Below are 19444 nucleotides of genomic sequence, written 5' to 3' on the forward strand. Positions count from 1 at the left end.
CATGCTCCCTTTTTGAAACCGGAGTGCAAGGCAAGACAAGGCTGTTGTAGCAAAAGCCAAAGGGGAGCAGAGGTCACAGAAATTGCCTGCCCCTGTAGATTGCCATCTGCCCAGTCCATGCCACTTGTCTGGCACGAGTCCTGCTCCTTGCTTTCTTCTATGGAGGGTGATCACTGGTAAATCCCCAAAGAAAAGCGAAGAAGAAAGGGAAGGGAGAGATAAAAAAAAGAACATGAGATCATCAGACCACTGAATGGGACATTTAGTTGTGCTGTGTAGCTCTGTGTTTGTGCGTATTGGTGTTGGTGTTAAATAAACTTTGCCTTTGCTTGCAGGAGGAGAAACAGCATAACAAGGTGTGGGGGACGAAGTTGTGGCTTAGGGGACAATTGAGATTGCCTCACATTTTGGAACGGAGCAGGGTCTGGATCTTTGGGCATCCTTGAGGTGTAGCCTGATCTTTCTCTCTCTCTCTCTTTCCCCTTCCAATGCATCTCAGACAGCCCCTGGCTGGAGCAGCCTGAGGTCCTGCTGCTGCTCCAGACTGTTATCAATATCCTCCTGCCACCTCGCATCATCAGCACGTCCCGCAGCAAGAACTTCATGCTGGAGAGCTCGCCTGCCCACTGTTCCACCCCAGGGGATGCAGGGAAGGACCTGCGGCGGGAAGGGCTCGCGGAGTCCACCAGCCAGGCTGCCTACCTGGGTGAGTGATGGCTTCTGCTCACAGCTGGGAAGAGACAGAGATAAAATGGAGCATTCAAAACTGTAGGTAACACCAAAGAAAACCATCTCAGGCAGGAGCTAATTGAGCTCTTAGAGCTGCTTTAGATCTTGCCCTGAAATAGGGGTCCATGCCAGAGCATGAAGCCAGGAGTAACTCTGGGAAGTATTGCAACGTGAGCGGTGTCTGCACTGCAAGTGGAGGAGACTGCAGCACAGAGAGATGCCGCCCAGTTTTCATACTGCCAGGATATAGCCACAAAAGGCAAGTCAGCCTGCCTACCATCCCCTCATGTGACACTTTTACTGGTCTGAGGTTAGCTGGGGTAAAACGTGATGCGGTCTGCCTGCCTGCTGGTCCTGTGCACACAGTCCTTGTTGACTGATATTCGCCCTGCTCGCTGTACGCTGCTACAAGGGAACACAACGTTTGCCTCACATACGACCCTCAGGTGAAAGGAAAGAAAAAATAATTGAAACAGAGCTTCAGCTGCAGTCTAGGTTATCAGAACTATATGGAGAGCCCTCCTTCTGCACAGCTTCAGTGTCTGGTTTTGTGAGAGCTCTTACCCAAAGATGTATTGTGGTCTTTGTTAACCTGTATCTGAGGTATGGGGTGCCATTGATGGAAAAACTGGCAGTTCATCCCTGATTTAGCTCCCAGTCCCAGAAAACGTGCATACAGGTGTGTGATGCCTTGACTATCCCATCAGGAAAGATAGTACAGTGGGTCACTACCAGGCCTGCTCTTTGTTCCAAGGAATAGATTCCTTGTCTCTTCTGTGAGCTGTTGGTCACAGTCCTCTAATACAGAATATTGTTCTGAGCCTCATCTCCTCTCTTCATCCCCTAATTGTAATGCAGTGCTCTTGTGAATTATGGCCCTTGGCTTACCAGTTTTTTTTGTTGTTGTTTGGCTGTGGCTCAAACAGATGCACTGCAAGAAAGATTCTTTTCATTGCCCTGTAAATAACCTGGAGATTATTGTGCTCTGAGGGTGGCCCTTCACATGGCTGTGCTTGATGGAGATTTTTGAGTTGTCTGATCAGCCAAGGCTGTGTTCCCTTCCTGAGTTGCTTTCACAATACCTGGGTTCCAGGAAGATAAACTAATTACATTAGAAGAACTCTGCAGGGAGGGAGAGAGAAAGCTGGAGCAAGAAGACACAGAGGAACTTGGGTGTGAAGTAGGAAAATTTCCTGTTAGTAAAACTGGAAGTGAGCCTGCCAGTCCTGAGCTGTAGGCCCTTTATTCTAACAGAGTTGTTCCTCTACCTGAAGTGTTTGCAGACAGAAGAGACTTGTAACTCTTAGGTGTGTAGGTGTGCAGTTTCACGTGCGCGCATGCATGCTTGTGCTGGTTTGTGCTCGTTGTGGCCTTCCCTTTTTCTCCCTCGGTAAATGTACTGGACACGATAACATCTCTGATTGCCCTTTGCTGTTGTGTGTTTTCCTGTAGCCTTGAAGGTGATCCTTGTTTGCTTTGAACGCCAACTGGACAGCCAGTGGTACTGGCTGAGCCTGCAAGTCAAAGAGATGGCGCTGCGGAAGGTGGGAGGGCTGGCCCTGTGGGACTTCCTCGACTTTATCGTGCGAACACGGATTCCTATCTTTGTGCTCCTTCGGCCCTTCATCCAGTGCAAGGTAACAGGTGCTTTAGCTCCTGCCAGATCACTCCCTGAAGGCAAGATATCCCTTATTAGCCTGCTGAGAACTGAGGTAACAGCGTGCCGGGGAGAAATGGATGTTCATGTATGGGGAGTGACTTTTCAGAAGTATTGATGTGTTAGTAAGCACATGAACCCTTTGAAACTAAATCACAAAGCTTTTTGCTGGACAGCAACAAAGAGTATGCCAATCATATAGGAGCTCTGATCCAAGAAGCCACAGAGAGGACAGCTAGACTTAGTACTACTGGGCTTGACCAAGAGGGTTTTCATGCGGACGTAGTTTTGTGACAGACACTGAAAAGTAGCATGGACGCTCTGAGCCCAGGCTTGGCTGGCAGAAATTTTCTGAAAATGCTCTTCTGAAAAGAGCTGGGCAGTGCAGCTAACAGCCAGGAAGCACCACTGAGCTTTGCATCTCTTGGGTGATGGTTCTGATGGGGCTCATGTGGAAGAAGAGACAGCTGCCGGGCTGAGGCAGTCAGGGCTTAAGCTAATCACAGCTCTTCTCTGCTTACCAGCTAGACTGGCACATGGCACTCACCTTATTTAGCCTTCTGTTTCTCACCATTTGGACAGAATAAATCATATTGCAGGCTGTAGCTGTGTAAAGTCTGAGGGTGGAGCTTAGCATAAGGAAGCCCTGATCTCCACGTACCATTAGTAAGTGAGATTTTGTGTCTGTTCAGTCACATACAAGGTTGTTCCTGAAAGACAGGTGGAAACTTCTCATAGCTGCAGTCAAAACCTCATGCCAGCAAAGCGGGCAGTTTGCTGCAGGCTTGTGCTGGTCTGGAGACCAGTCCCAGTTCCCTGGGCGTCATTCCCCTCCAATGCTAATATGTCACCATGTTGTTCATGCCTTAGCTGCTGGCCCAGCCGGCCGAGAACCACGAGGAGCTGACTGCACGACAACACATTGCTGACCAGCTGGAGAGACGGTTCATACCGCGGCCTCTCTGCAAGAGCTCCCTCATTGCAGAATTCAATAATGAGCTGAAAATCCTGAAGGAGGCAGTGCACAGTGGATCCGGTAAGGAGAGGAGAGCCAAGGGGCTGCCAGCCTGGTCTATCCAGGTGGTTCACCCAAAAATTAACTTGTGGTGTGTCTGCCCACTGTCTAGGAGGAGGGTGAGATAATCCACTCTGACCCTGGCAGCTTGTCCCTCAATTAGGCCCCATGCCCAGCCCAGCCTTGCTGTTGGACAGCCACTCAAAGGCAGGGCAGCTGTGAAAAGCACTTTGTGCCCATTTTTTTCCCAGTAAGACCATTTCTCAGCAGGTGCCTCTCCATCACAGCTGGCCTGCACAGCCCCATCACACAACACGGCAAGCCCTCACTTTCATCTCTATACATCTGGAGCAGCTCATGTAGAAACATATATCCATCATGTAGAAACATATATCCATTGTTCTGCAGCAGTTTTGTCTCCTCTGCTCTGCTCTTCATCTTGCTTTGATTTACTCTACTGTTGCCTGTGAGCTCACAGCATAAGGACGCATCTCTCCATCTCTCTCTTTCCACAAGGGGACGCTTCAGTCACCCTTCCTGCCACGAGATGGCAGCCACTGCTTGCAGACAGCAAGAGATTTTACATGCTTTGTTCTAAAGAAAGGAAAAGAAATTTAAAAGAAAATGCCTCCAGCTTTTTTTTTTTTCTCGGCAGTAATCTGCCTTGTTCCTAAATGTCGAAGCTGATCCAGAAAATATATCAGTAAGGTTGAAGGAGAAAAACAGACTGCATAAGAGAAAAACAGGCACACCATAGTAAGACTTGGGAGAGACGAGGTGAGCCAGGGCAGCTGTGTCTGCCCAGCCACTGTTGCACTGGTGGGAGCAGAGCCAGGTGCCCGATGTGACATGAATGCATGGTTGTTTGTTGATTTTCAGTTCCACCTCTGACTTAGGTTTGGTTTTCTCACTTTTGCAGCTTACCAAGGGAAGACATCTGTGAGCACCGTGGGCACCTCCACCTCTGCTTACCGCCTGAGTCTGGCCACCATGTCCCGTTCCAACACTGGCACTGGCACAGTCTGGGAGCAGGACAGCGAGCCTTCCCAGCAGGCCTCTCAGGACACACTGAGCCGTACAGATGAGGAGGATGAAGAAAGTATGTGGCTACTGAATGGAGCAAAGCTCTCATTTCTGAAAGGGTTTCTTGAATGTCCCAGAAGACAGATGGGAGGGGAAGACAGCTGTCCTAGTGTGGGCAAAAGCATGTGGGTGTACGAGGCTAAGAAACTGTTGTGGTTGCTACATCATCCGTGATGTTAGAGCTTGGATCATTCTATACCTCCACGTTTCCTCCTGAGCTCTGTGTAGAGAGAAGGAAGGGCACAGGCAGGCTTTTAGTGTTGAGACCTAGGCTGATGTGCAGTCCCCACATTGCTGATAAGACATTTAGCAATCAGACCCCTCTGACTTTCATGTGACGGTTGTGGGGCGGTGGCTGGCTGTGTAGCTGCTGAGTGCTTTTGCCTCATCACTTGTGTCCAGATGCTCTGACGTGGGATATGTTGTCCTTGTGCTGCATGGAATCCAGCTGTGGCTCTGCAGGGTAGACTGTTTGTGTGCTTGTGTCACTTGATTCACAAAGAGGAAATTAAGTGTTAAACCTTCTGACAACAAAAGCCTGATATCTCTGTTTTGGGCAGCTGGAAGGCTCTAGGGCTGCCAGGCTTTCTGGTGTCTGTTTAAAAGGAATGGAATGGTGAATCTTTTGGGGAGTGATTTGCAATGACCTCAGTGTGGCTTTGTCATTTCAGCTGAGTTTCATGTTATTCTTGGAATTTCTCCTTCTCTCTGCTTCTCTGAGCTGTCCATCTGCTTCTGAGTTGTCCATAATTGAAAACCAGGGTAGAAAAATCTGCTTCTATGTCATCAGGCTTGAGCTTCCCCCTTCTTTAGCAGGGATGTTGTCTTCTGGTGCCACAGCGGTTGGTTGCCATAATGCCTTGGAACTCAAGCACTTTGCTTTTTTATTTGAGGACTGCTGATTTTTCCCGAAAGATGTTAAGCAAAAGGGAAAAAAAGGCTGAAAAAAAAACAAAACAAAACAAAACAGGCCAGTGCAGTTACAGCAGAATTGCCTTTGGAGAAAGAGCACTTAGACTGAAACTTCTCAGTCACAGCCCAATTTTATTTCGGCTGGGCTCGTTACTAACCATTGCACAATCCACCTGTGTGGATAGCATTGTGCTGCCCATACATTGCTCTGTTACACACTGTGACAAACACTTATCAGCCTCTGAATAGTTGTGAGCTGCTTTGTGGAATGGGGAAGGCTATCTTCCTGTTTCTTGTGGCGCTGTTACCTCAGCTCTGCTTTGGCTTAATGCTGCCATATAATATTTCAATAAATCAAAATTGGACAAGGTCAAAAAGAAAAGGAAAAATGACACCAAGCCTCCCCTGTGTTTTGTTTATTTATCATTAGAAGTTGTTGTGGTAAAAACCACAGCAGAGTCCTTTCTTTCCAGATACTTTATGTAATTTGAAACAGCACTGAAAATCTCAAGCAGCCCTGAATGCAATCCAACTGTCTGCATAGCTCAGCTGCAGTTTGATGTGCTTGAGTCAATTTATCCAATTTTTTGGTGACATTTAAAATGCATGTCCCAAGGGGTGTTAAAGGCTGTCAGCCCTGCATTTTGCTTTGTTATGTGTTTTATCTTTTGTAACAGTGCTTTGCTGTACTGGTAGCAGCCATTTATTCATACTGTAACATGGCCAGTTACAACATTTATGACAGAAATTGACTGAACAATTCTTTAATCACAGGATTAAGCTTTAAGGAAACAGAGTTCTCAAAACACATTTTCCTGAAAGCTGTGTAAGCTGAAAGCAGACATAAATCCCTGCCCCATGTACGCTATGTTCCTCATCCTGCAGGGTTTTATACCTGTGTCTTTCTGAACCATGATTGTAAAATCCAATGGAAATATTCAAAATTGCAGACTTAGGATCATGGTAAGTAAGTGCTGGGCACACCACTGGCATCCTATTATCATTTGACCAGTGTAAATGTAGAGGTGGTGTTTTGGGGAGTTGTTTTCTTTCCTTTCGTGTTCTTTTTTCTTTTTATTATCTTTCTTTCTAGATGACTCCTTGAGCATGCCCAGTGTGGTAAGTGAACAGGAAGCATACCTTATGGGTGCCATTGGGAGGAGGAGGTTCTCCAGCCATCTCTCCAGCATGTCTGCACCTCAGGCTGAGGTGGGCATGTTGCCCAGCCAAAGGTAACAACGTGAGCTTTTCACCTTTCCCATTATATTCATGAGAGCAGAAGTGGTGCAGGCATATTATGTGTAACTCAGGGATGTAAGATAGGAGAATCATCACATGCATAGTGATGATAAATCTATTCATCCTGAAATAGTATTGGACTGGCTTGGAAATAATGATTATCCAGGATGACTGGCGTTGTATAAGTTCCAGAAGAACAAGCTGTCATCACTTAAGCAGTTTTGGTAACTTCCAGCAGTTATTTCCCTCTGCTACTACAGTAGATATCAAAAATAGAAGATGGGATTCCTGGTTTCTGCACTGAACCACAGCATTGTACACGATCTGTATAGGTAGTGGGGGAGGAATCCCCAGAGCTGGACAGGGAGCAGAAGTAGCCTGTTTTACTTACACAGTTTTCTTCTATCCAGACATTATCCTTTCTAGGATAGTAACTATCTCATCTCAGGCACTGAACGTCAAGCTCAAAGATGAGACTTAACACTGTTTAAAACCAGAAGTGCTCTTGCTGATGAGAATACCCTTGAATGCCTTATTCCTGATTAACGTGGAGTGGTGAGAAAGAGAGAAAACTGGGAAATGTGCATCCCTAGAAAGCATTGAGAGGAGTTTTGCTTTAAACGTGACTGTTGTTCAAAGTGAATAATACTTACTGTTCTCTTTTTCTGTGACATAGTTATCTAAAGATACCTTTCAATGGATAGATAAATTTATGCTACTTCCTTTGAGCCTCTAAACAGTAAATTCTGCATTATCTCTTGACCAGCCATAGAAAGTCAAATAATATTGTTCCCTCCCTGTCTTGTTTGGAAGCAAAGAAATAACCTTGATACATGAAGGAAAAGTAAGAGCTGTCGTACATACCAGCAGAGATAGGAGAGGTGATTTACAAGAGAGGAGTTGCACAGATTTTATCTGGGATTTTTCACTTACAGGAACTTGTTTGACTTTTGAACCCAATTGATTCAAGCCCTTTGTTTCTTAAAAAATTAACGTGCAGGACTGCACTGTCCCCAGTCCCTCATGACAATCCTGAACGCGTAAACTTCATACGAGTCACAGCTGACTGGCAGCAGTGTTTGCTTTGTGCAATCCCGAGTCATGGTGATTCTGAGGAAGAAAAAGAAAGATTGTAATTTCAGTTACAAATGAGCCTTACTCTCTACTTTTGGTTTACTGGTGTGCTAGGAGAATCATTTTTCATCTGAACAGGGAAAGTACAAGCTCAACAGGTACAGCCATAGCCAACAATCTCACCCTTTTTAGTCAGAGGTGGTCTCTGGGCTTTCAGACTGCCTCACGAATGTAAACTAATTAATGCTAAGTAATGTTATTATTGCTTTCCTGCTGGTAACCCAGCACACTGCTTTTTTTCTTTCACATTTTCCCGACAGGCAGAGAAGGCTGCTTGTCCATGAATGGCTGAAGTGTAGAAAAGTGATGCGATTGCTTCCTGGTTTGCCAGGATCACTCCAGCTGTTTACTTACAGTTTCATTGCACTACAAGATCTTGCTTTGCAGATGTTTTTCCATACAGTTGTACCTGAATAAGAGTGGTCTGTAGTTCCTGGGAAACAGATTAGCCTTTCCTTTCACCCAGAAGAACTGGCTCGTGGGGAAGGGCGAAAAAAACACCGAAAAAAAAGCTTTCTATGAAGCTGGAAGTAAATGGAACTAAAATAAATGAAAACACCACAGAAAAATGGCTTAGAAAATAGTTCCTTGCCCTTATTAGCAGTGGAAACACATCCTTTGGAATCCCTCAGCTCCTCGATTCATACCTGAGATGTAGAAGTCTCCATGTAGCGTAAGCTCCCTCTGAAGACTGCTCCTGTTATCAGATATTCTTCCAGCTCCTCTGAGTCATATATGTGCTGCTGAGCCTGCGAGACCAATTAATGTTACCGTCCTTTTTTATTTTTTCTATTCCGTTGATATTTTTTCCCTTGAAAACAGAGACGATCGCATGCTTTTTTTGCATTTTCTTTCCCTAAATTTTTAATCTCCCTGCCCCTCCTGCAGTGAACCTAATGTCCTCGATGACTCCCCGAGCCTGGCCACTGAGGGCAGCCTCTCTAGGTACAGTGTTAACACTACCTGTCTGTCAGTGTGTGTGCTGGGAAACAGACTGTTTCCAACCTTTGTCTCTTCCCCTCACCTTCTGTTGCTCTTCCATCTCTGTCTCTTGTGGCTCATTGATATTCAGGCCTGCGAGTCAAAGGTGTAGCAAATCACCTTCAGTTTTCAGCTTTGATTGCCAAACTTTGAGGAAGTTAAGGGGAAGGAGAAATGGCAAGTGAAATAGTGATCTGTCTGGCTAGCAGGGGGGTTTCCCCTTATTTAGCAATTTTGTGAAGGCATGAGAAAGATTATCCACATGGTATTAGCTGTAGCCTGCTATAAATATTAATCTGGAGGCTTACATAAAACAGAGACATCTGTTTTTCCATTCATCTCACAATGCTGTCACCACAAAAGATTTAATACTAATATCGAGCTGTGTTCTTTAACATTCACTAATAAAACTAAATTACAATCACTCCTGTGGAACATAGTTCTCTGTGGATCTCCACGGTAATTCTCAGTATTTGCACTTCTCAAATGGTGGTTTTAGAAAGCTTTGCAGGCGAACACTATTATTCCATATATTGGAAAATTGCCCCAGCTGAGCTGGAGTTTGGGCCAAGCTGTTTAGCATTTCCTGTGGACAGGGGAGTTTGTGTGCAAGCACTGATAGGGCCGTGCCTGTCAAATGCATCAGGAGTGAGCCTAGAAGGGAGGTCTGCACCTTTAACTCCCACCTTGGCTGTGCTAGTCATCCTTACGGTCTCTGCTCACACCTCTCAGCCCGTCCTCACAAGGTCAGGGAGCTCTCATGAGGCCCAAGAGCATCTCTCTTTCTTTCCAGAAGAACAAGACCCCTTACGTTGGCTGCAGGGTAGAAGACACGCCACTTCATTACTTGGCCGCACCAGCTGAAGATGTAGATGCACCGAGAGGCATTGGTGTGAACGGTTTTTATTTAGTTACTTAGATTTTACATGCCGGTAGCAGCTTTTTGGGGCTCACCTCAGCTGTGGAAGATGAGAAAAGAAGGTCCATATCTGAGTTAGAGCTTTCACAACCTGATACCAGGCTGTGTCAGTGTTGAGTTTGAAATGTTTTGATCTTGTTAAGTGGGAGCCACTTCTAATAATGGTGACTGGGCCGAGCAACGTGAGACAACTGAATCAACAGATGAGTTCAAAAGCAGTAATTTATTTTGAACCCTGAAATATAATCAACTGTACAGCGGGTTCTTAGTAATTTGTCACACCAGATCTTGCTGGACAATGTATCTTCCACCCTGCTCTGTGGTACAGGGCTTTCTTGGATGAAGATCTGAACAGACGTATTTGGGAGTCACTTCTGTGGAGATCAGTATTTACTTTCAAGGAGCAGGCATCAGGGCTGCAAAACCTTAGAAATAAAGAGGACAAGGAAATACTGCAAGCTCATATTAAAAAGCTAGATTACATTTCTGTGAGCAAGAAAAGTCATTTCAAATGCACTGTTAAATTTGCAAATTGGATTCCTCCTCTAAAGCACAGAAGTAATGAAGCAGACTGTAGGAGATTATTGTGCTATGGGGATCACAGGATAGAATAAATGTGTTTTTACATTTAGGAACATTAGCTTTCAATAAAGTAGGCTTCAGTTTTTCTCACGTAACTCTGATTGGAAGGCAGTGGCAACTGTTGAGGATTGCCTTCTGAATTGAAGATCCGAATTTAATCGTAACTGACACAAAGAAATAAATCACATGGACGTTAAACCCTTATAGAGAGTAGGAGTTTTAAATAAATTAAATAAATAGTGACAAATAGAAGAACGAGTAAAGTCTGTTTCCCTTTGTTCTATAGCAGTTATAGCCAGCTATGCAGAATAGCAGGGAAGACAGAAGGGAATGGCATTTAAGTGCTCAGAAGTAAACAGATAGCATGGGCTGCAGGGCTGAGGAACGTTTGCACCCAGCATCATGAGCCGTTGTGTTTGTAATCAGAGGAGAGCACATTTCCCCCAAATCAGGAAAGGAGGAAAAATGAGAACTCACTGTAATGGAAATCTGTTGCACAAAGGCATTGTCTGTTAATGTTTATAGCTATGCCTACCGTACCTTCATGGTACCTGACAGGGAAGATGAAAGCAAATTCATATTGTCAGGGCAAGCATAGCAAATCTAACACCAGCACCATGTGTCTGGGAATACAAGAGCTGGACTTTATCTACATTTTCCACTGGTCTTTGTCCACTGACCCTCCTCACTCGGATGTCTTGGGTCGTAGTGTGTAAATCCTACCGCAGTGGCTTGGCAAGCATGTACAGCTTTTTAGCAGACCTTTAAACTCCTTGCCTCCTTTGTTTTATTTTCCTCTTTCATCTTTTTTTTTTTTTTTTTTTTTTTGGCTGCATGGTTTCTTGTAATTTATGAACATCACTTATTAATTACCCGTGTGACAAAGTTTGTTTTAACCCCCACTGTGTGACTGGCTGTCATTTCTTGCAGTGCTGGTGGCACGCTTCCATGAAGCTGGGTTTGTCTGATCTTTTGCTCCCCTGTCTCTGCCGTAACTATGAAATGGAAGCAACATTGCTGCAAGGATAAAAACTCTGACAGTTACTCAGGGAGTGACAGAGCATCTTTGTGACGGGCAGGAAATTTTTCAGTTTTGTTATTCCCAAATAAATCTGATGTACGTTGTGCAGCAAAACCCTCCTTATTGATCACGTTGCCATAGGAGGGAAAGGTACTGTCAGCTGAACCGCCATTTGATTTAGTGTTCTTTGATTGGGTCCCACAGGCTGCCTGAAAAACAGTGTGCTCCTGGTCAGCTCTGGTAAACAAGGAGAGACAGGAGAGGAGGGAAGGCTGAGGCAGAGTCAACAATCTATCTGCCACGTTCATTTTCATGGAAATACGATCAGCTGAGCTTGCTTTGATGTGAAAACAGACCCACACAAAGTGAAAAGCTGCATCTGAAATTTGTGGTCTTTTTGACTCTCCCCCTCCCTCCCTTCTCCTCTTCAAAATTTGGGGACAAAAGGCAAAAGAGCAGAGCCACATCAGGACTGTGCTGTGTGCAGACAGCTCTGCAAAACTGTGCTGCTCTCCAACCCAACATTTGCCTTCAGTAATTATCTGCAATTTCAGCTCATAAGATCATCCTGAATTATGTCAATTAGCGTAATGATTCAGCACTGGAAATAAACATACACCAGCACTAAACTCATTTCACTTACGATATTAGAGAGGCTGAAAATCCCAGACTCTAGCAGGAAGACAAGAAATCCAGCCTTTCTGTTGCTCACCTCTCTATTGTCTGTCTTCACTGCTCAGGTTACTCCATGGGAGTCATTTTTCTCTTCATGTATAACCTCTGTGCCCTCATGTGGTCGACATGCTCTCTTTATCTAATGACCTTTTCAAAGTAGTTTTCATGATGCATGTGAAGTGATTTTGTCTCACCACTATAAACAGCGTTTTGTACTGAATAACTGTAGTCTTCCTGCTACAGACAGGTATGTCTCCTCACTCATCTAACTTAAGAGCTGCTGCTCCTTCATCAGACATTTTAACAGTATTCTCAGAAGCTAGTCCAATAGAAAAATTTTCTTTCAAGGGCTTCTCTAGCCAATTCTTATTTAGGTCCCATACTGGCAATTACCCTTAAAACTTCTTAAAAGTCAGTGGAATAAGTTTTTGTGTAACTCTAGAGGCAGAAGATTAGGAAATTTCTACAAGCTGTAAATTCTGATAGTCTGGAGCACAAATCAAAAGGCCAATTTAAGCGTAGTTTCTTTGATTTAATAAGAACAAGAACACAGTCCTGCTCACAGGAAGTAACTGAGGACTCCGCTTATTCATATGCGTGTTTGCATGGTGTTTAGGATGCTTTGTATGTAAATCGTGTCAATACCCTACGTAAAAGCTGGAAAATATGTTCCAGAGGCTGGTGATCTCATTTGGAGGAGCTGTCTGAGGGAGAAAAGGACTGAAATGTATCTTTGTTTGTTCTGGCTTTGAGCTTGCAGAAGCTTTTCCTTTTTTCCAAACCACCACAGCTGTGGTGAGATTGCCGCAGGCATGGCTGGGGTTATGGAGTTGCGGTCAATGAGAAGAGAAACAGCTTCAGGGGCTGCAGGTAGTGTCTCTCTCCTGAAGTTGCCAGCTGTCTCACCACGAAGCTTTTGGAAACGCATACAGTTTAGTGCAAAGTCTGGCTTCAGTTTAAACTGATAAGGGAGCAAGGAAAAGGACTTTCAGCTCAGTTAACCAGACTTTGACCTGAAGCAGCCGGAAAGCTCCCGTGTTCTGTTCTACCAAACTTACACAGAGCAATGACTTCTGCCAAAGGGACGAGCGAGCTGTTTAGGAGACAGAACTTCTTGAGCCTTTCCACAGACATCCTCCATGACTTCTTGTCTGACCATGTCAAACCTTAGGTTTGTCTTTTTCCTCTGCTCAAATTAGGTCAAATAGTAAACCTTCACTCTGGTGGTGGTACTGAGCTCCTCTAGGGAAGATCCAGGGAAAACATCTAGAGAAAAAAAAGTTGCTTTCCTTTAGATGAAGGCAGGCCTAAAGCAAGACGGATTGTAATACCGAATCTTCGACAGTGCACACCAGCTATAGCTGGAGGTTGCTAAATAGGACTTGTGGCTCAGTGGATTCCAGCCTCTCCCAGATAAGCAGCTGCCTGATTTAAAGGAAGTCCATCTAAGCGTTAGCTGCTACTGTAACCATATGCCTTTCAGACATAGTTTGTTCAGCTATTACGTTTTGTGACCGCTGCCTGCTAAATGACCAACTTTTAACTGTTGGGAGGAATGCAGTACTTGATAAAAATGAGGGGAGGGTGGAATTCTTATAGGAAGTAGATTTAATGATCAGTTGAATAGTAGAAGGAGATGGTATGTAGCCGAGTCTGTTTTATTGCTAAAGATTGTTCTGTGCCAAGATATAAAAACTAAAAATGTGCGCTTTTATGTATATATGAATTTTATGTTCACTTGTATTTTTCATCTGTTAGCCACAGAGACTCAAGGCTGCAAGTGTTGAGTGTGGGGCCTTGTTCACATAACTCATGCATCCATTATGTGAATAGATCCTTTGTCACTTTGTGTTTGTTTTTTGTTTGTTGACTCAAATTGGAATTAAAACCAGATGACAAAATTGTGATGAGGCTGTGGAGTCCCTCTGGGAGGAAAAAAAAAAAAAAAAAGCTTTTACAACATTGTGAAAAAAATGAAAAGCAAACAAGAAGGTTTTAGAACTAGGAAGCTGATACTGATATTCTTGCCTTTGTTGCTGAAGCCCATGTGGCAAAGGATGGAGAAAAGTGAGTGTTGCTCAGTGGGATGCATCAATCAATGACTGAAAACTGAAATTTGCAGTTATTTATAGTCGGATGCTACCTGTGCGTGGCCAAGTCCTGAATGCCATGACTCCACCTCCCACCCTCTCCTAAGCCTTGGAAGCCAAAACCCAACAGACACGTTCCCACCATCCTTCAAAGACAGTATGTGCTCTTTGAAGTGACCGTGCCATTAGTGGTTGATCTATCTATTTATTTATTTTAGTCACAATTGCCAGGATTCCTGCTGGTTAGACATGTTGCTTCTGTGCTTGACCTACTGCTGTTGGTATCCAACAGGGTGGCAAGCGTGCAGAGTGAGCCAGGGCAGCAGAACCTCCTTCTGCAGCAACCCCTGGGGCGGAAGAGAGGTCTAAGGCAGGTGAGTGAACAGGCCTGGGTTGTTTTTTCTAGTCTGTCTCTGTTCTGAAATGATTTCTGGATGTGACATATTCCTTGTACGTAACTTGTGATACTCTAGTTGAGTTAGCAAGTACTGCCAATTTGTAGCTGCGAGACCTGACGAACCCTCCAAAAGAAGCTGTACTTCATATTGAACTCCCTGAATCTTTCCTTTGCAGGTTTTTGTTGTTTTTATTGGTTGGTTAGGTTGTTTTCAAACTCAAATTATGTTACTCAAAGTGCACTGACTGCATTTGACAGCGAAACTGAAAAGACAAACCACAGAAGTTTTAATATGAAGGAGATGTCTGAGACACAGAAACATTAAAATATGTATCTGTATCCTTTCTGCAGGGGTGAAGTTGTGTGTTATATGAATGCACCTAAGCCTAACATGGCTCTTTCTTCCAATATCTAGCTTCGACGACCACTGCTGTCACGTCAGAAAACTCAGACTGAGCCTCGCAGCCGCCACGGAGCTCGACTTTCAACCACTCGGCGGAGCATCCAGCCAAAACCAAAACCGAGTGGTAGGGCTGTACTGCATGTTCAGAACCAGCACTTCATATGCTAAAGTGGAAAATACTTGGTTGTTGCTCTAGATCAAAGGAAAAGTTAGTATATTTGAAGGGTATGTAAGCAGTTTTCAGCTGCCTTGCAGAAATAAGAGTGCCATCGTTATGTTCAGTTCCATTTGGTAAGGGCTGGGAAATGTTACTACAGGGAAGCATCACCAGGCTTATTCTTTTTTTTAGCAAGTGGACTATCCTATCAGCTATGGTTGAATGGCTTCTCCAAAAGCCAGCAAGGTGAAGCTGGACTGGACAATGATCATGTTTCTTAAAGTTGTGGAGAATTTAGGGTACAGGTGTCCTCCATTGCTTGTCCAAAACCTCCAGGTGTGCCTATTTTGAAAATGCTAGTGAGAGTGGAAGAAAGAAAATTTCCACCATTTGGAAGCTTTGCAGTTCAGAGTTTTAAGGGCTGTATATGAAAATGAATACGAGTCAGCACTGTCGAGCAGAACAGGTAGCTGCATTCTGCACATCTGAAGTGAGCAATTAACTTGGGAGGAAACACGTGGAAGTGCAAAGGTCTATTGAGAACTTCCCGGGCTTCTAATTGCTCAGCCAGGACTGTTGGGCTAACAGTGCTGCTGGAGATGTTTGGAACATATAACTTCTCATGGAATAACGAAGGGTGAGAGCAAGGCTATTAGTTTCATGGTTGAGTTTTAGTCCCGGTAGTGGACTCAGTCAGTGGCAGGATGAGAGGCAGTCAGCTCCTCTCTTTCTTTTCTCAAATTTCCTGCAAAGCCTCGGGCAACTTTCTTCTATATTTATGCCCTACATGGGAATCCAATACACTACATTCAGGGATGGGAAGATGTCTTGGGTGGCTCATCAAGCCATGACAAAGACAGGTAGGGTCAGTAGTCTTCAGAAGAACCATGACTCTTGCTATGGCTTGAGAGGAAGCCTACGAATAAAAGGCTTTTAAATTGGATGCCATTTAGACAGCTTATAAAGATGGAATGAATCAGGAATCCTGTCCTGCTTGTAAAAACTCTAGGGATGCTGTTTGCTTTTGTTCTGTTTTCCTTCCCAAATTACAGCATCTTAATATTCAATTTTCTGGGCTTTGCACCTCTCAGCGGAGCAGAAGCGTTCGGTGACTTTCACTGAAGCCCAGCCGGAGGCAACACCACCATCCCCAGCCAAATCCCCAGCTTCAGCTGCCCAGCAGCAGGGCTGCAGCCACAGCAGCCCCCAGGAGAGCAGCAAGCAGGAAGCACCAAGTAAACCCGTGCTGACGTCCTCACCTGCCGTCGTTGTAGCTGATCTCCATAGCCAGACCGCTGGCCAGGTAGCATGTCCGACAGTTTTATCGTGTGTGTGCCTGCTGCTTCGTCTCAGCCTCAACAAGTTAAGTTGCAGGGCAGATAGATAAAGCTGTACTACAGCCGTATGATGAAAACCTGCTGATGAGTAAAGACTGGCTTTTTTTTAGGCTGAATTTTATCAACCCCTCACCTCTCTACCTTTGCAACGATTCTTAGTTTGCAAATCCCTGTTTCTTCTCTTTATATCTTCGCATCAGACCCACAAGTCCCTGTGGAGCTGTGTGAGATTTTGACTGGTCTTTGCACCTCGTTCTATGAGCAATGAGTCCTTCAGGAAGGATTCTTGCAAAAACTCAGGGGGGTTTGTGTCAACAGCATCATGTTTCAAAAGGAGCTTAGCTCAACCTCTCTGTGTTGGACACCACTGAGCCCAGTGCAGAGATAATCATGATCACCATTTCAACACGCTGAGACTGCACTGTGACACTGAGATCTTTATGCACCCAGACATCTCACGTCTTTTGGGTGTATGGCCTTCGCCATGAATGTGTATAAGAAGCTCTTGTTGAAGATATACGTAACAATGAAACGGCAAAGAGTTAAAAACTGAAAGCAGGCAACTTTTCTGGTTATTGCTACAAATTTGATTCACCAGAAGGGTAGAACGTTAGGGACTTAAAATCTGCAATTACCTGGCCCCTTAATTGGCAAAACAGTAGTTCACAATAAGAAAATATTTCCCAAATGTTCTCTTGCTCTTTTTTCTTGCCCTCTCCCTCTTTCTCTGAGCCTAACTACTGGCTCTCCTCTCCTGCAGAGCGAGGCACTTTCTGCTGAGAAGGAGAAAGAGGAGAGCGTGGAGTCCCGGCCAGCCACAGCACAGAGCACGCCGCCCACACAGCTCTCTGACACCGAGGACTACGCTGGCCTGGAGACCACCAGCTTGCTGCAGCACGGGGACACGGTCCTTCACATCAGTGAGGACAACGGGATGGAAAACCCCTTGCTGGCCACTCACTTCAGCTTCACACATGTGGAGCTTGGGGAGACGGACGTCGACCTGGATGAATCTCATGTTTAACTCTTGGGGAGGTACAGGAGTGGGAGGAGGAAGAGAAAACTGTACCTTCTCCTTTGAGTTCCCCGGTAACTGGTAACTAATTAAGAGCACTTTATTGTCCAAAAGCAGAATAGAGCTAACAGCCCGTTGCTATAGACTGGCAAAGTTCTGTATGAGGAATCTATTTATATCCAGGGCAAGATGGTAGGAGCAGAGAATTTGTACAAAATTCTCAGGGTACGGGTGTGTGGGCAAATGTGTGTGGTCCACAAAGCCCTGATGTGGCAGCCGTGCACTGTGATAGGCAGCCTCTCTGGGTGAGCAGGCTGAGGTACTGTGCAAGGAAAGAGAGTGAGAGACCTCTTTGAGATTTATTTTTGTAGCTGTGTTGAGAAGAGGGCTGGTTATGCAGTAGCTGGATGCCAGGCTTTTACAGCTTGGTAGCAACAGTGAAAACGCTGACAAAAAGTACCAATCTAAAGCTTGACTTTCACAAGCCTGGGACCATTGTTTCTTACTTGCAGAGCAACGATAAGCACCGTGGAGCAATTAGGCAGTTTTCTTTTTGATTTCTTTGGCACTGCAGGCATTGGTTGAGTTTACTTTTATCTGTTGGTGTCATTCCACTCTGTAAGATGCTGCCCTCCTGCTACAAAAATATTTGCTCTGTAAAACCAAATACAGTGCATACCATAGAAAGGAATGCACGTGCTGTGCGCAGAGAGATGGACAGGGGGTGAGTGGTCCGTGGATGGTATACATACTCCACGCTGTCCCGCTTTCGTGTACTGAGTGATACACAGTTTAAAAGGAAAACCACCTAGGAAACCACATCAGGAGTGCGTGGACCTTCTGGTACCTTGCAACTCCTCCACTGACGCTGTCTTACATACTTAGATATAGGGATTTAAAGTAAATATTTATATATGGTATTTTCGTGTTCCTTATAGATGCAAACATACAAATATATATGTGCTTTGCAAACAAAAGATGGATATTGCAGGGCAGAAACTTGAGGAAATAATCTATTTTTGGCATGTTGAGATTCTATTTAAAAAGGTTCCATTTTATGCGTGTAACTTGATGGCTGCAAGTGCGAGATCTGTATGTGTTATAAATCTGTGGCAGAATTACTGGGACATGTGAATGTAGCCGTTAGCTGCTAAGGGACAAACTGCAAACCAGCTGTGAATCAAGCCATGAAATCATAAGCAGTGCCCAAAGTCACCCCGTGCTTTGGGACTCCCATGCAGCCTTTTCCAGTGTCTGTGAGAAGCATAGATACTGCGGTTTGTGACTGTGGTGTTATTGTGCAGAGAAAAATGCTTCAGATCACTGCGAGAGTTTGCAAAATGTGCTCATTACCAGCTCGGCCCCTAGGGCTTGTAATTTGAACGTGTGCGTCATAAAGCAGCCTGACTGCGGAGATGGAGCGATATCCTCTCCATCTCCAAGGGAAGGACTCGCGTCTCTTGCCAGCATCTCCCTGGGAGCGGTTTAAATGTTGCCCTACAAACGCTTGTCTCACTGCTGTGGGGCAGCGTGCACGTTTTACTGCGTCGTGAAAAACGATGTGCGCGCCTGGCAGCAGCAGGTTGCAGTCGTGTTCCAACCCGTGCAGCCCTGGGCCGTGCTGCCCGGCGTCTGCCAAACGCTCACGTTTGATGGGAGCTGTCAGCAGGGATCCTGTGCGCATTCAGCTCCCGCAGCCGACAGCAAAAGCCACCCCAAGCGCAGGGGCACCGAGCACGTGCTGCTTCCACTGCCCAGGGGGCAAACTGTATCTCTTTATTAATCTATCCCTCTGTCCATCCATCTGTAGGTGGTGCACTAATGCAGCTTTAAAGCTGAGGTGGAAGCGTTACGGGGAGATGATGGGGTGGCAGCCTCAGAGCTGCTGCTCAGTGGGCATCCCAAACGACAGGCTGCTTGCTTTGCTGACCGCACCATGCTCTGCCCTTCTTATCTCCTCAGCATGCTGCAGCCAGCACCAGCCTCCTGTACCACAGCGCTTTGCATCAGCTCCTAGCTCAAATTCCAGTGGCTGGAAGTGTTACTGCTAACAGTGATGCACAAGTGAGAGAAAACACAGCCTCACTTTGACAGCCCC

The 19444-nt window shown here is 45.2% G+C and overlaps 1 protein-coding gene across 3 annotated transcripts in view; it reads left to right on the forward strand.

Moving 5' to 3' along the window:
• Positions 1-17355, forward strand: part of UNC80 (unc-80 homolog, NALCN channel complex subunit) — a gene marked incomplete at both ends in the record, with an annotated part of 125727 nt that extends 108372 nt beyond the window's left edge. For 2 of the 3 annotated variants that reach the window (XM_079538944.1, XM_079538943.1), the window contains 10 exons: positions 500-706; positions 2182-2366; positions 3257-3422; positions 4321-4500; positions 6490-6628; positions 8658-8714; positions 14330-14411; positions 14850-14961; positions 16086-16297; positions 17092-17355. In XM_079538944.1, coding sequence (XP_079395070.1) covers positions 500-706; positions 2182-2366; positions 3257-3422; positions 4321-4500; positions 6490-6628; positions 8658-8714; positions 14330-14411; positions 14850-14961; positions 16086-16297; positions 17092-17355 — 1604 coding nt within the window. The remainder of the gene's footprint in view (positions 1-499; positions 707-2181; positions 2367-3256; positions 3423-4320; positions 4501-6489; positions 6629-8657; positions 8715-14329; positions 14412-14849; positions 14962-16085; positions 16298-17091) is intronic. The other variant, XM_079538945.1, reaches the window with a different exon arrangement.
• Between the last annotated feature and the right edge of the window lie 2089 nt (positions 17356-19444).

The sequence above is a fragment of the Tetrao urogallus genome, assembly GCF_951394365.1.
Source record: "Tetrao urogallus genome assembly, chromosome: 8".
Classification (NCBI taxonomy): Eukaryota; Metazoa; Chordata; class Aves; order Galliformes; family Phasianidae; genus Tetrao; species Tetrao urogallus.